The following is a 20,039-nucleotide window of genomic DNA, read 5'->3' as shown; positions in this document are numbered from 1 at the left end:
CCGCTTGGGCAGGAATACACCAACCATTTACTAGGGCTGTCCCAACTGTCTCCAATCAAGTCAAATTCGGAGACAACAACCATCCATCCCACCAGGCATCATCTTTTTCTGCAGTCTATGCTTCTCTACGCTTCAGACATCACATTTACACTATTGCACAAAGCAATTTTAACTACAAAAGCTAGTATTTACAAGCCACTGTATAGAGCTAAATAAAACTGTTACAGTAAATAATGTCCTACGTTTACAGAGGCCAATATTCTGCCAGGGCAGCCATTTTGTTTTAAATACCAGCCACTAGTGAAATAAATCCAGATATTCAGCGCTGGTATCCAGATAGTGGCCAGTGCTGAATATCTGGATAGGGTGGTCAATGCTGGCACCATATGGATAGCTGATTAAATATCACCAACCTTTTGCTGTTCTAGCTTTATCCAGATGATTACCTGGTTAGCACGTTTTTAGGATGTCCACAACGAATACGAATGAGATAGATTTACATACCAAGGAGACAGTACATGCAAATCTCTCATGCATATTCATTATGGATATCCTAAAAACCTGACGGTACTCTGAGTACCTCAAGGACTGGGTAGAGAAGCACTGGGTTAGCGGATTGAATATTGTAGTAACCAGATAAGTCCAGGGACCACCCAAGGACTGCTCCCACACTATCCAGAGAGCACCAGGGCAGGCTGTAATAATGCCACTGAAAATCAATGACTGGCCCTGGTCAGCCATACTTAGGAGCCTTTTTACTAAGCCCCATAGGCGCCAACGCACCTCAATTCGGAACTACTGTCCGGCTACCGCGTGGCCCGGGCAGTAATTTCATTTTTTACGCACGCTGGAAAATATATTTTATTTTCTGGCATGCGGCACAAACCGGGCGGTAATCGGCATTGTACATGCGCTGACAACTACCGCCCGGTTAACGCACGAGACCTTACCGCTAAGTGAATGGGTGGCAGTAAGGTCTGAGGCCCAAAATGGATGCGCGCCAATTTTCATTTTGCCGCATGTCCATTCCCCCCCCTCCCCCACCAAAAAAGGCATTTATTGCAGGCCTGCTGAAAAATGGACTTGCACGCGTCCAATGCACGCGCCTACACTAATGCAGGCCATTTTTCAGCGCACCTTAGTAAAAGGCCCCCTTAGCTGGGTAATAGCTGCTGCTCACCAGATAAATACATTTAAATATTGGGCCCTATATTTTTAGCCTTGTGTTTAGAGAAGCAGGCTGGGAACTAGAGTCCAGGTTCAAATCCTCTACAGTTCCATGTGGCCTAGGGCAAGCTGCTTAAACCTCCACTGCCATTAAAACCATCACACAAGTAGTAGCCCCATAAGCTGTTCACAGCTTGCTGCTCATGGGTGGCAGGGATGAAAGATATTTTAGCCTAGCTTCCCACAGCTGGCTTATTAATATCATTACAGATGAGCACAAACAGACCTTTAGGTGCTCACTGATTGGGTGGGTAGGGGAAGGGATCTTACAGTAGTGGGTTTAATGGCATAATGAGTAGGTGCGGGGTTATAAAAGAATGAAGACCGTTCATCGGTTAGTAGGCTTTTCATACTAATTTTGTATGTTTTGGGGATGGGGAAGAAGATTGTTCATATTGTTAATCCAAGGTATCATTTTGCTATGCTCTCTTCAACCCTGCTGTAATAATAATGGAAGTTTTGTAATCACTCTGACACCGCTGGGTCGCCTGATCTTCCACCAATGCATTTTTCTCTTATTTAAATGATACTTTTCAACGTACTCAGCGGTGCCACTTGCCTGTGCCGTCACACTTTAGCAAAGTAATAGGCCACCACCTCCTCATCGACACACCCGATTTAACACATTAATTTAAATTTTACTTTAAAGTAATTAAACAATTATTGTATTGTATGAGCACAATAATTGTTTAAGTACTTTAAAGTAAAATTTAAATGAATGTGTTAAATTGGGTGTATCGTTGAGGAGGTGGTGGCCTATTATTTTGAGGCACAGGCAAGTGGCACCGCTGTGGACACCAAGTACGTTGAAAAGTATCATTTAAATGAGAGAAAAATGCACTGGTGGAAGGTCAGGCGATACATCAGTGTCAGCATGATTACAAAACTTCTATTATTATTACAGCGGGGGGGGGGGGGGGGGGGGGGGGGGGAGACAGCATGGTGGTGTTGTCTCCCGTACAATAACATGAATTGTTAATTGCCATTTGTGAGGGATCATATTTTGCTAAGCATGTAACATGAGCATGGCTACCTGTTTTATGAATCTCAGTTATTTCTAATAAAAAAGAATTTAACTAAGATCATGGCTGTTTTGTCCTCCAATAACATTTGAGCCATATATCTAATTACCTCATTTATTTATGGATTACACATCAAGAAAAACAAAAAAAGTATTTTTAAAGGGAAAATACACATTATCACCAGAAAAAAAATTCTAACGTACCTCCAAAACAAAAATTACAGCAAAACCTGCTGGAAGTCCATAGTTCAGATCACAAATTAAGCGAGGGCCAAATCATGAACCAAAGAAGAAAATAATTACACCGTTTGTATACAGAAGAGGCTTAGGCTCCTGAGAATGGTGTCGGGGATCATGCTGGTGAAAATCTACATGCTATGTGCTACTTTGCAAAGCCACAGACTCAGCGGGACTATAGAGCTATAGGGAATTGGAAGGGGGAGGGGAGTAAGAGAAATTTACTGGTTTCAGACTAAGGAGGAAGACAGTATTGGCATAGGATTGGGAGAATCACACACTTCTCCTCTGCTTTTCAGCAGGTGTGTTAGGACATGTACAAAGACAGCAATTGGAAAAAGTACACACATTAAATGCAGTTGAACATAATTCATGAAAACAAAAAACAAACATAAGATTCAGATTCACTTAACTGACTTCTCTTTCTGTTCATCCAAAATTTAAGCCACAGAGCATTCTGTGACCCGGGTCACACCTTTTCATGGGCCCTCGACGCCCTCCCCCCCATCAGTTACGAGACAAGGATTCCTATATGGAAATCAGTCAGCATGTTGTGATGTCAAGAATACGGAGCATGATTCTTCTAGAGCTCCTAGGAATAGAGGGTAAGCAGGTACCCTATTTCAAGCTTATTCTAGAAAGACAAGCACCTAATTTTCTTTTTAGAATACTAGTGTAGCAAAAACATGCCTACATTTAAGGCACGATCACTTCCACCATACCTAATGCTTCTACCTAGATGCTAGCTAGAATGCGTGTAAATGATAGAACATGACACAAACTTTCCTGCTGCTCGGTCTTCTATTCTAGTAGAGGCCATTTACATGTACACCAGATCCTTAAAACTAGGCCCCCTTAGCGTCTTGTTGAGCATTCTTAAAGCTACCTTACTTATAGAAACATAGTAAATGACGGCAGATAAAGACCTGTATGGTCCATCCAGTCTGCTCAACAAGATAAACTCATTTTACATGGTATGTGATACTTTATATGTATACCCGAGTTTGATTTGTCCTTGCCTTTCTCAGGGCACAGACCGTAAAGGTCTGCCCAGTACTGTTCTTGTACTAAAAGTTCTGAAGATTCTGGAATCCTAAAGAGTTACAAGATTCTGGAATCCCAGTTAGTAGCAACATTCCAAGTAGAACCCCAAAGAGTAACACAGTAACATAGTAAATGACGGCAGATAAAGACCTTACGGTCCATCCAGTCTGCCCAACAAGATAAACTCATTTTACATGGTATGCGATACTTTATATGTATACCCGAGTTTGATTTGTCCTTGCCATCCTCGGGGCACAGACCGTAGAAGCATTGAACGGATATGGTTGCTAAGTATTTCATGCACAGATTACTCTAATGGTCAATGATGTACTTATTACATAGTAAGTCACATTATAAACAGCACCATGTGCAGCTTCCTGCTGACACAGAAGAAAATGGGCTTCATGGAACCCCGACAGGTTCCTGCTGTATGAAGAAACCCAAGGCGCATCAATGTTACTATTGGAAATGAAAAGACTAGGCCTGAAGTACCGAAGACTTGGCAAGATTCTTATCCCAACAGTGGTGGGCGTAGAGGGATCTTACGTCCATCACATCTGTTCTACTGAAATCCCGATGCCAAGATCCAGGAGGTGGCATAACTCACCTTCTGTGGTAGGAAACTGGGTGTTGAAAGGCGTTTCAATGTTTACTTTGAACTGTCATAACGGAATTACAACTGTGGTACTACTGACAGATAAGTACAATGAAAAAGGCAGCGATTTCTTCTCATTTTAACTTTTCATTTGAAGAGATGAAGACATTTAGCAACATAAATCATGCACATCAGCAGCGGACCTATTAAAAAAAAAAAAAAAGCTTAGACTAGCGTGTTATCACACATTGCTTAACTTTCTGCTCACGCCGGCAGATGGCTTAATCTCTCGGTAATTACAGCAGCTAGGAGGCAGCTCTGCGTGGCCTCTTTCTGCAGGAATATCCTTAACCCCCCCTTCTTTAAGGTCTTCCTCATGGGACAGTGCCATTGCACTAGGTCCTCAATGCTCTGAAGGAGAGTTCTGCTAAAGTCCCAAATGGAAGTTGAGAATTGACTGAATTCCAGCTTCCAGACCACCAAGAGTTGTTCCTGGCTGTTTAGATTTTAAAGATCATGTTGCAAAAGATTTATGTTCATTTTGAAGACATCGTTTTGTGCAGCTTTGTTGTCTCAGCAATGGGGGTACTGCAACTGGTTTCTCCTTCACCGTAGCTCAGGTTTTTGGGACTTCATAGGGCCAAGTGTGGGGGTTGACAGAACTGCGACAGATGAGGAAGGCGGTGACTTAAGGTCAACATCTGGCAACAACCTTTCAAAGTGGGTAGCAGGATCTGCTCGGCCCTTGAGACAGCTGGGGGAAGCCTGTAGATCTTCAGCAGCCCATCCCTCAAACACTTCCATGGCGTCCTCGGGGATATCCTTGGTGTCCGAGGCAGGTAGCTGTGACTGGAACCCTGTAAAAGGAAGCAGGAGCATATGCATAACACAGCTAACAGTTTTTCCCTCTTCCCAAGATATTTTTTGGAGAGCCCCCGGGGAAGGTCTCTTCCACTTCTCACTTCGGTGGAAAAGGAGAAGAGACCTTACCCCTTGGCTCGTTTGTTTACTCTTTCCAAAAATAGTAGGACTAGGGGACATGCAGTGAAGCTACACAGTAGTAAATTTAATACAAATTGGAGAAAATGTTTCTTCACTCAACGTGTAATTAAACTCTGGAATTCGTTGCCAGAGAATGTGGTAAAGGCTGTTAGCTTAGCAGGGTTTAAAAAAAGGTCTGGACGGCTTCCTAAAGGAAAAGTCCATAGACCATTATTAAATTGACTTGGGGAAAATCCACTGCTTATTTCTGCTATAAGCAGCATAAAATGTATTGAACTTTTTCAGGATCTTGCCAGGTATTTTGTGACCTGGATTGGCCACTGTTGGAAAGAGGATGCTGGGCTTGATGGACCCTTGGTCTGTCCCAGTATGGCAATACTTATGTACTTACTATAAATCACTGGCTAGTCAAAACCTATGATGGCTTTGTACCGTATTGTACTTGCTTTAAGATGAGGAAATTTGTGCTTATGAATTGTTTACCTGGCGGTGCTACATCGTAAGTGTCCAGGTACTTAGGCAGACCTTCAACAGCCACGGTGCACATGATATCTTGGAACCGTCGCTCCATCTTGGAAAGTGTGACGGGACACGGCTGTCCTTTTTTAGTTCCTTTACGGTGCTGGTCCATCATGGTCATTTTCTTATTTAGCTTGCAGCAAAGAACATAGTACCTGCGCCTGCACTGTTCAACGTTTCGAGGAGAAACTCCCACGTTACTGACCCGTGTTGCAATTTCTTTCCAGATATTGTTTTTTGTTGCTCTGGATAAACTCAAGGATTCCTTCCCATAAAGGGCACTGTAGTTTTCTATTATTCCCTGGAACAGCATCTCATCCTCCTGGAATGTAAAGCCTACTGCACGAACACGTGTACTGGTCTCCTGAAAGCTAGGGCCAGCCTTTGATGCTCCTTCCGTGCCGGCCACTGGCTGAGGCTCCTCACTCCCTGTTTCCCTCACATTTTTCCCCTCCTCTAATTTCTGGCCCCTTCCGGACATATTTTTCTGTTTATCTACCTCCTGCCTCTGGCTACTTGCACTCTGCTTCTGGCTACTTGTCTCCTCCACTTGCGTGCTGCTATTACCCCTATTCCCCAACTTCTGCTGGTCACTAGCAAACCGAGACTGTTTCAACTCTAATATATTTGTCTCACACCCACTCACCATCCTCTCTCCAGGAACACCTAACTACAACACTCCCTCGGGCTTTGAGACTGACAGAAACAATCGCTTCCACTCCAATTTTTACTTCCCATAGCAGACATGGCAACTGGGAAAGGAAGAAGAATACAAAACACCACGATAAAATATAAATCAAATTCACTCACACCACTGTCTATTGCTCCACTTCTTAATACTAAACAGAAAGTAACAGCACGAGAAACCCTTTTACAGGTCTCAATGGGTTGGAGGCTATAACGGTCCTGTGAAAACTATCTTAATTTGAAATTTGTGTGCTCGCAGGCAGTAGGAAGTTCGCTGTGCAAATGCCTCGAAGCACACATTCATCCGAATTTCACGTAATTTAGTACATACACCGCGAAACACCTTACTATATTAAGCTTTTTGCGTAAGAAAAATATACAAGAAACAATTCCACTAGTTTAAATGTTTTTTTTTTAATTCTCAGTCCAAGGGCTTTTTTTTGTCTCTTGACAAGCTTTACAAAAATAAAATCGTACCTGAAAATAATGATGGCTTTCTTTGTTCTGAGCAAATAATTTCAAACCAAATCTCCTAGTTTCACGGCCCGTTTGTGACGTCACAATGGCCCTGATGTACTGATCTTCCCTCCCCAATCGCTATCTTTTCTAATAAAAGTTTTTACTGATTTAAGTACTGTGCAACCTTCTACATCTTTAACCCATACCAAAACTGCTTCTAATCTGCGCTGGCCGACCAAGGATGGGAGGGCCTGTAGCTTTATGCTAGCGAGCGCGCAACCCCGTTTTCCAGCCCGGGCCTGCTTAGATCCCCAGTGTTTCCTGCCGATAACTGAGCCTAAAAGAGCAGAGCAATATCTCCAAAGTCTAGGCGATTGCAGTCCAACATAGAAGGGAAAGTCAGATCGCGGAGCCACGCGTGTAACCGCCCCTAACCGGCTGGAGACGGTCGGAAACCTAGCCAGCGGCTGTGGATTACCCAGCCAGCCGCCTCATGCAACATACAGATTATGGCAGGCCGGAAGGACCATGCAGCGCGCCCCGGCAAGAAAACCTCGCAGTACAGTGGGGGGAGGGGAGAGGTACGTGCGTGTCCCGCGGATAGCGGCGCTGATTGCGGTGGCAACTCCCTCTGCGTGCAACACATTCATCAGGCATTTTTTTTTCCTTCTTTGGGAAATACAGAAACAAATCGATGTAAAGTAAACAAAATCAAAAGCAAGCCAGCTTCACAGTTTGAAATCAAAAGAAAACCAGGTATAGGAAAACAAAAATAATGTAACGTTGAGAAGCATGACAGTTTGGAAGTTGGGGAAGAATCGAGCAGCTACCTATTATTGTCTAATGACAGGAGATTTGGAGCAATTTTTATAGCGGAAGAAGTTTGACATGTAATGAAGCCTACACCCTGGAACGGGGTTGCAACAGCTCTAGGCTCCATACTTGGAGGGGTCAGTCAGCAAAGGCATCCCCCAAAGTAGCCACGGTGGGGGTAATTTCATCAAGGAATTTTTCACATTTTATGTTATCTCAGGGTTGCACGCATAAAAAGTATGCACAGTGACAAGATGGTGCATTATACTTTTAGGTGACCCGAGTGACATTTGTTCTGGAGCAGAGTATGGTTGGAGCTGCAATTTTATGTGTGTGGTTTAAACTCTGCCTGCTGCAGAGCAGACATAAATGACTGTGGCTTCAACCTTGGTGTGATTTCAGCTGCTTTGGCCCTGGTATTTTATAGAGATGCACAGGCACCTAAACATTTTTATATAATAGCCTTAAATTAGGCACCTACTTCACTTTTATAAGCCTGTTATAACATTGCCCTCAATCCCCCTAATTCTGTAATGTGTTGCACAAAAATGTGGGCACAAGTGGTATGCAGTTAGGCATGATGGATGCAGTTATGCACTGTCTGCATGGCACTTGGGAGCTATTCTATAAGATAGCGGCCTAAGTGCTATAGTACATAAATGCAAGGTGGGTCTTCATGTGGGCGGGGCATGGTCAGGTTATGAAGTTATATGGTGATACTTTTAAAATGAATAGAGGAAATATTTTTTCACTCAAAGCATATTTAATCTCTGGAACTCGTTACCAGAGGATGTGGTTGCAGTGATTAGTGTATCTGTGCTTATACAAAGGTTCCTGGAGGAAAAGTCTATAGTCTACTATTGAGATAGAAATGGGGGAAGCCACTGCTGTCCCTGAGATTGATAGCATGGAACCTTGCTACTCTTTGGGGTTCTGGAATATTGCTACTCTTTAGAATTCCGGAATCTTTCTACTCAGATCTGATGTAACTGCAGGGCCTAAATATGACAAAGGTGTGCGGAACGTACGGTATTTTGTAAGCAGCTTGTGCAAGTGGCAGCACTGTTTATGTTCCTCCTAGGCGCTGCCCTTGTGAAAATCCATTGCGTTTACATTCTTCCACTTACACAGCACATCTATTATGCTTAACGCACTATGTGCCCGCTGGTCTTGATTCTTTGCCCATTTAGAGGACCTGGACATTGTTTTTTAAAAATCTTGTTAGTTTTCTTTTTGACTGTGTATTATGAAGAATTTGTTGTGATTGTTTTTATGTTAATTTATATATGTATTTTTATTTGCCGCCCTGGATAAGAGTGTGTTATAAGCAATAAATCCAATTCAATCCAATCCTTAGAGGATAACGCTTTAGCTGTTTTCCTGCCATGTGCAGAAATATACAGGCATTCTGTACTTTCACGCTTGCCATTGGCGCCCATAATGGGGGAATTCTATAAATAGCGCTGAAAAATAGGTGCTAAAAAAAATCGGTGTAAGCGCTGTTCTGTAAAGGGTGTTCGCCCTTAAAAGAATAGCATGCAGCACCTATTTTTGGAAACCAGCCTTACGCGTGCTGAAATCGAGTGTAAATGCTGGCGCCAAAGTTAGATTCGCTTACCCAGTATTCTATAACTACACGTGTAACTTTTTTCGCACATGCCTCTCCCATGGCCTTTTGGGATACATGCTATGGGAGTTAGAGGCCCTGCCTGATAGAATAGCGCACAGACAGGTGCATGTACAAAATTTATTGAGTTCCAACTAATATATATAATTGTTAGCACCCAATTATTGATGGTTAAAAGTTTGTTAACCAAATAATTTGCACACACATCTTGGCGGTGCACCCAGATTCCAGGGGAATGTGTTTAAAGATAGTCACCGACTTGGGCTTCTGTAGGTGAAAGGACTTTGCTTGGTTCATTCTTATTCTGGGAGATCGGGGGGGGGGGGGGGGGCGATAAAGATAATAAGGCTTGCATTTTTACCTAAGAGAATCTGTAAAATTTACTCTATACTATCTGAAGTTTGCTGGAGACTTTCAGAAACTGGGCTGCAAGACTATGCGATGGCGCTCATTTTCAAAGCACTTTGACTGACAAAGTAACTTTGTAAGTCTAAGTGCATTGAAAATACCCCTCTGTGTAACGTTGTCAGTCTAAGTGCTTTCAAAATACGCCTCCAACATCTTTGATCATTAAAGATTATGTGGTAGCATTCCCGCATGATGGATGTGGTCAGATGTTTAAGGCCTGTGAACTTCAGCTACTGCCACTGCTATGTACAGTGCTGTGTATGTCGTGATGCTATAAAAATAAATTATATGGATTTCCAGCTGCAAGGTAAATCTGGTGGTATCAAAACTCGATCTGAGAATAAGTGTTACCTATTGGCTGCTTCTACTTTTTGCATGAGTCTTACCCATGTTTAAAATGAGGAAGAATGGGATCTTCATTTTGTCCTAGAAGTAAAGACATTTTTCCAGCTCTTCCACAACACACTAGAATTACTCACAAACGGTACTGCAAGCCATGAAAGCTAACACGTATTCCGCCAGATTCTGTATAGGCCAACCAAAGTTCAGCGTGCAATATTAGGTGCGGATCGCAGATCTGTGCGTAAACTAATTAGGTGATAATCAATTATTGGAGTTAATTTACCTAGGAACCACATGGTGGAACTCCTTACCACCCAAAATAAGAAATATACAGGAATATACTAGATTCCGCAAAATCCTCAAATCGTTCCTATCAAACAAACTATGACCTGAATTGGTTATTGCTCTATTTATTGATTCCCACTGTAGCTGCCTGTGACTCTGGGTAAGTCATTTAACCCTCTATTGCCCCAGGTACAAAATAAGTACCTGTATATAATATGTAAAGCACTTTGAATGTAGTTGCAAAAAAACACAGAAAGGTGGTATATCATGTCCCCCCCACCCCCCATTTACCTTCTCTTTGCTTCATGTACAATTTCTCATTCATGATAGATTTTCTAAATGATAAACCAGCTTTATCTTATTGTGTACAGCCTGCTCTGTGAGGCAGCAGAAATTGTGAAAGAGAAGATGGCAATGAGTATGATTCTCAACAAATAGACACCACGTTCACTCATAAACTATTATACAGTACTATAAAGGGGGAAAAAATCTCATTTGTCACTGGGACATGGGACACTGACGAAGTGAGCGAAATGCGGTCCTGCATAGAGGAACCGGTGTTTGCGTAAGGAACAAGCTGATATCAAATGTGGGAGTGAAACACTCATTCCGCTCATCGAGTACCTGGGGATAATCGAAAGCTGTTTCACTCACATTGAGAACTGTATTAGAGACTCCTATAACAACTTTATGGAGACAATCTTGGAATTGTGAAGTATTAAATACCCATGCGAAAAGTTGGGACGGGACATCTAAAAGGATACTAATAGTCTGATAAAGTTTATTATATAGTGAGAATAATATGAGTATTTGTGTGTATATAAATATTATTAGCACATAAAATGAAGCGCTGTTATACAGGTATTATGAATGAATGTGGAATGAGTGACTGAGTATTGTTGTTATGTTATTATGCTTTTAAACATGATATGTGCTTAACATTTGAGCACATTTCTTTAATAAAGATATTTTGTAATAATAGACTGGGGCGAGTTTGTATTTAATTGATTATCATCACCAAATAAACAGGTAAATCCCACTAGTAACTGCTATAATCATTGAGAACCCCCCCCCCCCCCCCCCGCCTAAATCTATATATTAAATCTTTGTTATTTTTTTTATGTAATTATTAAAATTTGTCTTTCCATACTTCATATGATGAGCTTTCAGATAAGTGATACTGCATTTTGAGAGCTTTGTGTTATTGTCTGTCATTCCGTTTATGTTTTTGAGTATTGGTAATGAGTTTTTTTTGACAAATGAGACTTTCCCCCCCCCTTTATAGTTCTGTATAATAGTTTATGAGTGAATGTGGTGTCTACTATTTGTTGAGTTTACTATTTTTGAGGCAGTAGATCATTGGGGAGTCGTATTTCTTTAAGTGATTATGGTTTTGGCAGTATTACTATCTTTTGAAAAGCCCGATGAGGGATATTTTGTAGATAAACGAGATAGGTTTGTTTCCTATTAACATAATTTGAGCTAGATCAGAGGTTTTCAACCCAGTGTTCGGGGCACACCCAGCCAGTCGGTTTTGGGGGATACGGTTTTTGAGGAGTGGAGGAGTGGCCTAGTGGTTGGAGCACCGGCCTTGACATCCAGAGATGGGCAGTTCAAATCCCACCGCTGCCCCTTGTGATCTTGGGCAAGTCAATTAACCCTCCATTGCCTCAGGTACAAACTTAGATTGTGAGCCCTCCAGGGACAGAGAACTATCCAGAGTACCTCAATGTAGCACACCTTGAGCTACTACTGAAAAAGGTGTGAGCAAAATCCAAATAAAAATCCTGAATTCTCTGACTGACTGGGTGTGCCCTAAGGACTGGGTTGAATAGTCAATGTTAAGGAACTGTTCTGTATATACATTTTAGTTAAAGATTATTGAGAAGTCTAGTTCATAACATATGTACACTCCTTATTGCATTGGGCAAATAGTTAAGATAGTGACACTCTTTTGTAGAAGGGTACTGGAGTTAATATTTAACCATCTTCACAGTGCTGTAGGAAGCCCAGTGAATTTAGTCCTAGCAAGAGTTTGAGAGAGATCACAAAGTTAATGTTAAAAGGCAGCTGTACAGTTTAATGCTGAAAGCACTTTTAATCATTTAACAGTTGTATTTTTGATAGGTCAGCAGGCCTAGGCGTCTGAAGTACTTTGATCTCAGCTGAGAACAGTCATACCAGAGAATCCTTCCTGAGTGAAGCGGGCAGAATGCAGGAAACGGAATCCTTTGCCTTCCATGTGCCAGGTCTGGAAGAGCTTGCTAAAGGTGGGTAATATATCTTCTAGTAATAGGAACTCAAGGTGGAAAAGCCCGGGCAAATGGGGATTGGGTGAAAGTGCTAGGCAAATTTATTACTAGTAAACTGTCTCTTTCCTTTCTGCCTTTCTGCTTAGTAGGGATGTGAACAGGCAAGAAAACATTTTAGGATTTTCGGGTGTTTTTGATTAGTTTCACACATTCCTTTTAATAGAGCATTTTTAGTGCGTACTAAATTGATTTACTGTGCACTAACTGAATTAAGGCGTGCTAAGTCAATTAGCGTATGTTAAGTCAGGTTACAACACCCTAACATTTTTAAGTTGCACTAATGAAACTAATGCAAGCTCATGAACGCGCACCCGTACTGTTCAGATCACACGATGCCTTCATGTGCTCTTGTTGCCCTTTTTGTATAGATCTGGTTCTTGAAATGTTCTCATTGCTAACTAAGGGGCTCTTTGACTAAGCTGTGATAAGCGTTAGCGTGTGCCTATCACGCGCCAAAAAGCATTGCAGATTGTCTTGCGCTAATGGGCAGGGATTAGATGTGCCCTGTGTTAATTGAGTAGCTCAAGTACTTTGCAACGGGCTGCCTGATTAGCATGGGATTAGCGATGGAGCCCTTACCGCCTAATAAATAGGTGGTGGTAAAAGCTCATGCACTAATTGGGAAATTAGCACGTGGCCATTACGGGAAGAAAGACAAATACGGCCATATTACTGCCGTGCTAAAAGTGGCCTCAGCATGTGGAAAACCTATGCACTAAAAGTAGCGAAGGCCACTTTTTAGCACAGCTTGCTAAGGGCCCTGTTTACTAAACAGCGTTTTAGGCGCGTTAACATTTTTAACGCACGTAAATCACTAAAGCACTTTAGTAAATAGGGCCCTAAAAGGCATGCCAAAAAGTGGCCTGCGCTAGTATGGGCACATGTATTGGACACACGCTGGACCATTTCTCCACCATGTCTGGAAAAAAGTTTTTTTTTTTTTTTTGGATGGGGGAAATGAACGTGTGGCAAAATGAAAACCAGCGTGTGTGTATTTAAGGCCTGAGTCCTTAACACCACCCATTGGCTTAGCAGTAAGGGCTCACGCGTTACCCGCGTGGTAACCGCCCTGCACGGCCCAACTGTCGATTATCGCCAGGAAAGCCCCCATGGTGGAAAATTAGAAAATTATTTTGTACCGCGGGTTTCAAGCGCACGCCAAACTCAGAATTACCGCCCGGCGCACACGCTAGCTGGGCGGTAATGCTGATTTGACGCACGCTGCTTAGGCCCTTACGCATCTTTGTAAAACGCCCCTAAATGAATTGAATCAGGTTTTTTTTTTGAGAAATTTATTGGTATGAGGCAAACATGGTGTAGGAATATTTTGGTTTATTATAAAACAAATGAAATCATTCATAATTTTGGCTTTGCCTCGAACATCAAAACATCTGTGAGATAAAATCAGTGCCTTTGTGGAGGTGTAGGCCTAGTTGTTAGAGCAGTGGACTGAGATTCAGGGTTCAAATGTCATGGATGCTTTTTATAATTTTTAGTAAGTCACTTAGGGGCCCTTAGGGGCAGTCTCGGAAGACATTTTCTAGGCCAGGGTGTGCGCAGGAGTGAATGGGGACACTCCTACGCCCAGAGAGGGGGGTGGCGGGGTTGAGAGGGGGAGCTGCCACTGGGTCCGGGAGTCAGTTTTGTTTTTGACTTCGGTTTGGGCCAGAACTGAGTGGCAAGTTTGGGACGGGCTCTAGTTCAAATGTTCTCTCCAAAGTTGCAGTGCTGCTGCCTCCAGGTCTTTCGAGCTTTCAGCAATAGCAGCTCATTTTGCCGTAACTCCCCATTTAAGCAATCTCTTTTTGCCTTTACTTAGTTTGCAAACCGTTTTCCTATTTTAAACGATGGACCTGACAGGTCCCAAGGAATGTTCAAACATTGAAATTTTCATACAGGCTTGCCTCAGTCTGTATCTCTAAATAACTTTATTCTGGAGTTCTTTGACTGTGTTTCACTTGTTTAGACCTTTGCCCCAAATTTACTTCATACAACAGAAACAGCTTGATTCTTCATCCAGGGATTTTCGAATCAACTCAGGGGAGTTCTATTTGATTTATTATAGGCCTTGTTAATGTAGTTTTTTGCGGTTGAAGGGTTTGGGTTTGCTGTGGCAAAGGATATTTATTTATTTTAAAAGTTTGTACACCACCTATCTCCTTGGCGGTTTCTAAGTCATCATATGTAATAAAAACAATAAAATCACAAACAGCAAAAATGCATTCACATTTAAAATAAAGCAATACTGCTCCCTCTTCCCCAAATCCAAACATAATCATTCAACATTAAAAAAAAAAAGCTGTGTCTTCAAAAGCTTCTTAAACTGAGGCCCACTGGCACATAAGACCAGCAGTTCCCAAACCTGGTCCTGGAGGCACCCCAGCCAGTCAGGTTTTCAAGATACCCACAATGAATATTCATGAGATCGGTTTGCATACAGTAGAGGCAGTGCACGCTAATAATTCCATTCTTCAGAGAAATTTGACCATGTCACTCCACTACTGAAAGCAGCCCATCAGCTCCCCCCTACTTCATCGTTTCATCTATAAAAGTTTGCTTCTGGTTTTCAAAATCTATCATTCATGTGAAGCAGCCTACCTTTCCCGTATGTTAATCCCCTACGCACATGCGAGAACGTTATGCTCAGCCTTCCAAAACCTGTTAATAATTCCATTCTTCAGAGAAATTTGACCATGTCACTCCACTGCTGAAAGCAGCCCATTGGCTCCCCCCTACTTCATTGTTTCATCTATAAAATCTTGCTGTCGGACTTGTGAGTTCTTGTACCAAGTAGCGCACTGCTGAGTGCGATGATACGCACCTGGAATCTGCTTGGCGGCCGAGCAACCCCGAGCTTCACCTCCAGCAGGACTTGCGCAGAGAGATTAGGAGAGGGGTGCTGAGGAAACCAGCCGGAGGAGTAGGTACAGGCAATGTCCAACAGGCAGGCAGCAGGCAAGAGTGTAGGCCAGGTACAGGCAATGTCCAACAGGCAGGCAGCAGGCAAGAGCGTAGGCCAGGTATAGGCAACATCCAACAGACAGGCAGCAGGCAAGAGAGTAATCCAGGTACAGGCAACGCCTAACAGGCAGGCAGTAGGCAAGAGAGTAATCCAGGTACAGGCGAAAGTCAGCAGGCAGGCGGCAGGCAAAAGGGTAATCCAGGTACAGGCAAAGTCAGTAGGCAGGCGGCAGGTAAAAGGGTAATCCAGGTACAGGCAAAGTCAGCAACGAGGGACCAGTAGAAGAAGCAGACTACGGAGTTAGTAACACCTACCAAAGTAGAAGCCGAAGCCCAGAAGCAGAGAAAGATTTCCCAGAAATAGTGCTGGAATCAGCCTGTAACAAGACACAGCTGGGAGGAAGAGCCGCCATTGGTTGGAGGAATACCAGAGGGACACCCAATAGGAGAGGCAGAGAAAGAGCAAGGGAGAGTCCTTAGGTAGCCAGAGTACAGAGCCAGGACACACAGCCAATCCACAGAGCTGAGAAGCAGGGCAGAAAACCCGGTATGCTGAGAGTGCCCAGCCAGCGTCCGTCGGAAGAGAAGAGGCGCGCTGATGGAGAGAGGATGCAGCGTGGGAGAGGACACTGATTGAGCATGTGCGCCCGCTGGTGAACAGGTGGAAGCAGTGTCGCAGAAGGGAACCCCGTCCTCAAAGAACGGCGGAGGACAGCGCCCCAGGAGCGCCAACACCGGCAAGGTGAGGGGCGTGACACTTGCTTCTGGTTTTCAAAATCCATCAGTCATGTGAACCAGCCTACCTTTCCCGTATGTTAATCCCCTACGCAAACGCGAGAACATTATGTGAACCTTCCAAAACCTGCCAATAATTCCATCCTTCAGAGAAATAATCCATCAACACACCAGAAAAGCTATTTTTTCAGCTCAGACTCCTGAGCACTGGAACATGCTGCCCCAGTCCCTTCGCCAACAAACATCCCTTCAGAATTTTAAAACCAACCTTGAAACATTCCTTTTCTCGGACACGTGCTCCCATTCCTGCTAGGGAATTGCATGGAGCCTGTGAAACCCATCTGACCAGCCTCTGTCCTCCTTTTCTTTTACCCCCCTCATCTTTCCTATGGACAATTGTAGTTCTACCCAGGGCCGCTGAGAGGAGGGGCGGGGGGAGATTTCCCCGGGCCCGGCCTTCAAGGGGAGCCCGGCGCCATGGTCTGTCTCTTTCCAGCTGCTGACGAGACCCGAGTGATCACCCTTTTCTTAATCTCGTTTCCCATCAAGTCCTTCCTGATTATGCTCTTGCCTATCCACCCTTAATTTGTTTGTCCTTCAGATAGTTTAAATCCCTGGTTACTTACTGCACGTGTATTAACTTGCTTCTTGAACTTATTGTAATTTGTGTTATATTCTGTATATTATTATGTTTTATTCACTTTATTGTTTACAACTAATCATTTCTATAGCACTACTAAATGAACGCAGTGCTGTACATATTATATGTAGGTACTTTCTGTGTCCCTAGTGGGCTCACAATCTAAGTTTTTTGTACCTGGGGCAATGGAGGGATTGTTTGTTTGTAAGCCACATTGAATTTGAATCTATTTCGGGCTAATGTGGGGTATAAATGTTATGAATAAATAAATAAACAAACATGAGAACAGAAACTGGCTTTTACAGAAAATTTCTAAAAGAACCCAGTAGAGATTATAAGCTTTTCATAAGGCTAATAAATGTTTTTAAATGCAGGCTCCTTCCTCAGACCACCCAGCCAGCCGTGTTAGAATTTAGCTCATACTTTTTCAGTAGTAGCTGATGCTGAGTTATTTCTGGCACGGTAGTTATTTCTCTAGCCCAAGAGAGCTTAAAATCTAATTTTGTACTTGAGGCAATGCAGGGATAAGTGACTTTTTGTACAAGACCACAAGGTGGGATTTGAACCCTGGCTTTGCTGGTTCTTAGTCCACTTCTGTAACTGTAGCCTCCAGTTCTGCTTGTTCAGTTTGACTTTTGTGACCATCTCTGGGAGAAGTTAACTAAAGTAACTGATTCGAAATGTTGAGAATTGGCTGATTTTTCATGTCATGTATCCATAAACTGTCTGAAAAAAGTTACGTTTGAACTTCTGTAACTTTTTTTTATTTTTTCACATAAAAAGATGGGGTTTTGTCTGTTGTACAAATGATTTCCTCTAACAGAATTCATTAAAAGCTCATTTTCTGTTTCTGGTGATTTAAGTATATATAAGTGCATAAGTATTGCCACACTGGGACAGACCAAAGGTCCATCAAGCCCAGCATCCTGTTTCCAACAGTGGCCAATCCAGGTCACAAATACCTGGCAAGATCCCGAAAAAGTTCAATACATTTTATGCTGTGTATCCCAGAAATAAGCAGTAGATTTTCCCCAAGTCAATTTGATAATGTTCTATGGACTTTTCCTTTAGGTGATTTGAGTCACCTTTTCCCAGAGAGGGTCACATTTGTGTTAATAACCACAATATCCACTGCCAAGTAAAAGTTCGCTGGCTCATAGTTTTTAAGTACCTTTGTTTTAATGCTGTAGTTTTGTACTGTCTCACTAAAATTTCCTTTAATTTTCCGAGGATATTACAGCCGAAGCTGAACATGAGATTTCTGTGTAGAAAACACTATGGAATCCTTTTATAAATGGCTTGCGGTAGTGTAGGCGCGGATTTTGACCATGCGCAGATCCATTTTTCAGCGCACCTGCAAAAAAATGCCTTTTTTTTTTGCTGAAAATGGACGTGCGGCAAAATCAAAATTGCTGCGCGTCCATTTTGGGTCAGAGACCTTACCGCCAGCTGTAGACCTAGCGGTAAAGAATTTGGGTGGTAATGACCTACATGCGTCAGATGCCACTTGTCGCGCGTCCGCAATGCGCGCCAGAAAATAAAAAAATATTTTCCGACGCATGTAGCGGAGGTGCGCCAAAATTGAAATTACTGTAAGGGCCATGTGGTAACCGGGCGGTAACTCCAATTTGGCGCAAGTTGTGCGCGTGTAGATACCTACGCGGCTTAGTAAAAGGGGCCCTAATAGAGCTGAAGCCCGACTGTCCTGTGTTTTCCTGATGGTTTTGTTCATGAGGTTTTAGGTTGTGGCCCAGGGTTGTGAACTATGAACCTGTCGAACAAGTAGAGCTGATATGTTGTGAGTAAAAAAAAGTGATGCCTGCTTCACATTTTCTCTTATTTTTAGTTCTGCAGACTGGCTTAAAAAAGAATTACGCTGATGTCCAGGTTTCTGTCATAGACTGTCCGGATCTCACCCAGAAACCTTTTGGCTTTCCCGTTAAAGGTAAGTTCAGTATCTGCTGTTGACATCTCAGTGGAATTAATAGAAGAAATATTTGCTTGATTGGTAACATCACAATTTCTTAATCTGTGTCAGTTTTAGTTTCAGGTACCTGCTAGGCAGCAGAGCAGCAGTTGAAGTGGCTGTAAAGAGAGCTGCATCTTTACTTCCTTGAACACAGGGACCACCCTGCACGTCTTGGCTCAAATGTTGTAGGGGATATGGAGAAGAATGCTGACATACAGTGTCAGTGTCTTGCAAATATCTCTTTCACTTTATGTAATCTATAACCACTAAACCACCTAAATTCAAATATTGCATCACTGAAGTAGGTGAGCAGAGTTGCGAAATGTGAATTGGAGTGGTATTGTGTGTGTGTGGGGGGGGGGGGGGGGGGGGAGTGGGCTGAGGAGGCAGTGAGCAATAGTTCAGCAATTAAAAATTTCCATTTGGGCAAAGAGGTCCATTTCCCTGTAGTTAAACCTTAACTTTTAGTAGATAATCCTGTTGTAAGAGCCAGTTGAGTCCTTTTTGAGTTCAGTCTTATTGCTCCATTTCTTTCTACTTTTTTTTTTTTATTTTTAGCATGTTTTTTTTGTGCCACTATTCTGTGCACCAGGGGGTTTATGATGCCAGTCCTGAGGGCTGCAAACAGTTCTGATTTAAAAGTAACCAGTTTTTGTAAATTAGCTTTGTTCTTAGACCTCCACGTGTACAGCTGAATGTTTGTTGTGGATGTCCTCAGACCCAGATCTCTTTGCAGCCCTTGCTGAGAGCTCCTTAACATATGCCAGCTGCATTCACTCCAAGTCTGTGAAGGCCACCAACAGGTCAGGTTTTCAGGATACTCCTAATCAATAAACATAAGAGAAATTTGCATGCCCATTAACTCCATTGCATGCAAATCTCCCTCATGCAGGTGCATTAGAGAGACCTTGAAAACTGGACCTGTTGGTGGCCCTCAAGGATTGGGAGTGAATAACACTGCCATATGCTGTATGAAAACAAGGCATGCTGAGATCCTCTTACTCAAGTCCTTAGTCAAATATAAATTGAAGATTTTGTCCAAGTAAATCTTATCACTTGGGCACAGATAGCAGATGAAGGGAAGGAACAGATTTCTTCCTCCCCACCCCCCCCCCCCCAACTTTGCCCTTCAGGTCACTTGGAACTTCTGGTTGGA

The 20,039-nt window shown here is 42.8% G+C and overlaps 2 protein-coding genes across 4 annotated transcripts in view; one reads left to right on the top strand and one right to left on the bottom strand.

Moving 5' to 3' along the window:
• Positions 1-3,732: 3,732 nt before the first annotated feature.
• Positions 3,733-7,354, bottom strand: LOC115456884. The gene is made up of 2 exons (XM_030186253.1): positions 5,610-7,354; positions 3,733-4,981 (listed from the first exon to the last, which is right to left on the bottom strand). Exons 1-2 carry the CDS (start codon positions 6,292-6,294, stop codon positions 4,731-4,733), a joined length of 936 nt encoding a protein of 311 aa, XP_030042113.1. The 5' UTR covers positions 6,295-7,354; the 3' UTR covers positions 3,733-4,730.
• A 41-nt stretch (positions 7,355-7,395) lies between these two features.
• Positions 7,396-20,039, top strand: part of C13H11orf54 (chromosome 13 C11orf54 homolog) — a 44,265-nt gene continuing 31,621 nt past the window's right edge. The window contains exons 1-3 of one of the 3 annotated variants that reach the window (XM_030186251.1): positions 7,396-7,547; positions 12,394-12,536; positions 18,761-18,859. In XM_030186251.1, the coding sequence (XP_030042111.1) occupies positions 12,479-12,536; positions 18,761-18,859 (157 nt within the window). In that variant the 5' untranslated portion in view covers positions 7,396-7,547; positions 12,394-12,478. Of the gene's footprint in view, positions 7,548-12,292; positions 12,537-18,760; positions 18,860-20,039 lie in introns of those variants that run through there. The other 2 variants (XM_030186252.1, XR_003939937.1) reach the window with 2 other exon arrangements.

The sequence above is a fragment of the Microcaecilia unicolor genome, chromosome 13 (genome assembly GCF_901765095.1).
Source record: "Microcaecilia unicolor chromosome 13, aMicUni1.1, whole genome shotgun sequence".
In the NCBI taxonomy this organism is placed as follows: Eukaryota; Metazoa; Chordata; class Amphibia; order Gymnophiona; family Siphonopidae; genus Microcaecilia; species Microcaecilia unicolor.
Note: the sequence above shows the minus strand (reverse complement) of the source record. Positions and strands in the feature narration are given on the sequence as shown.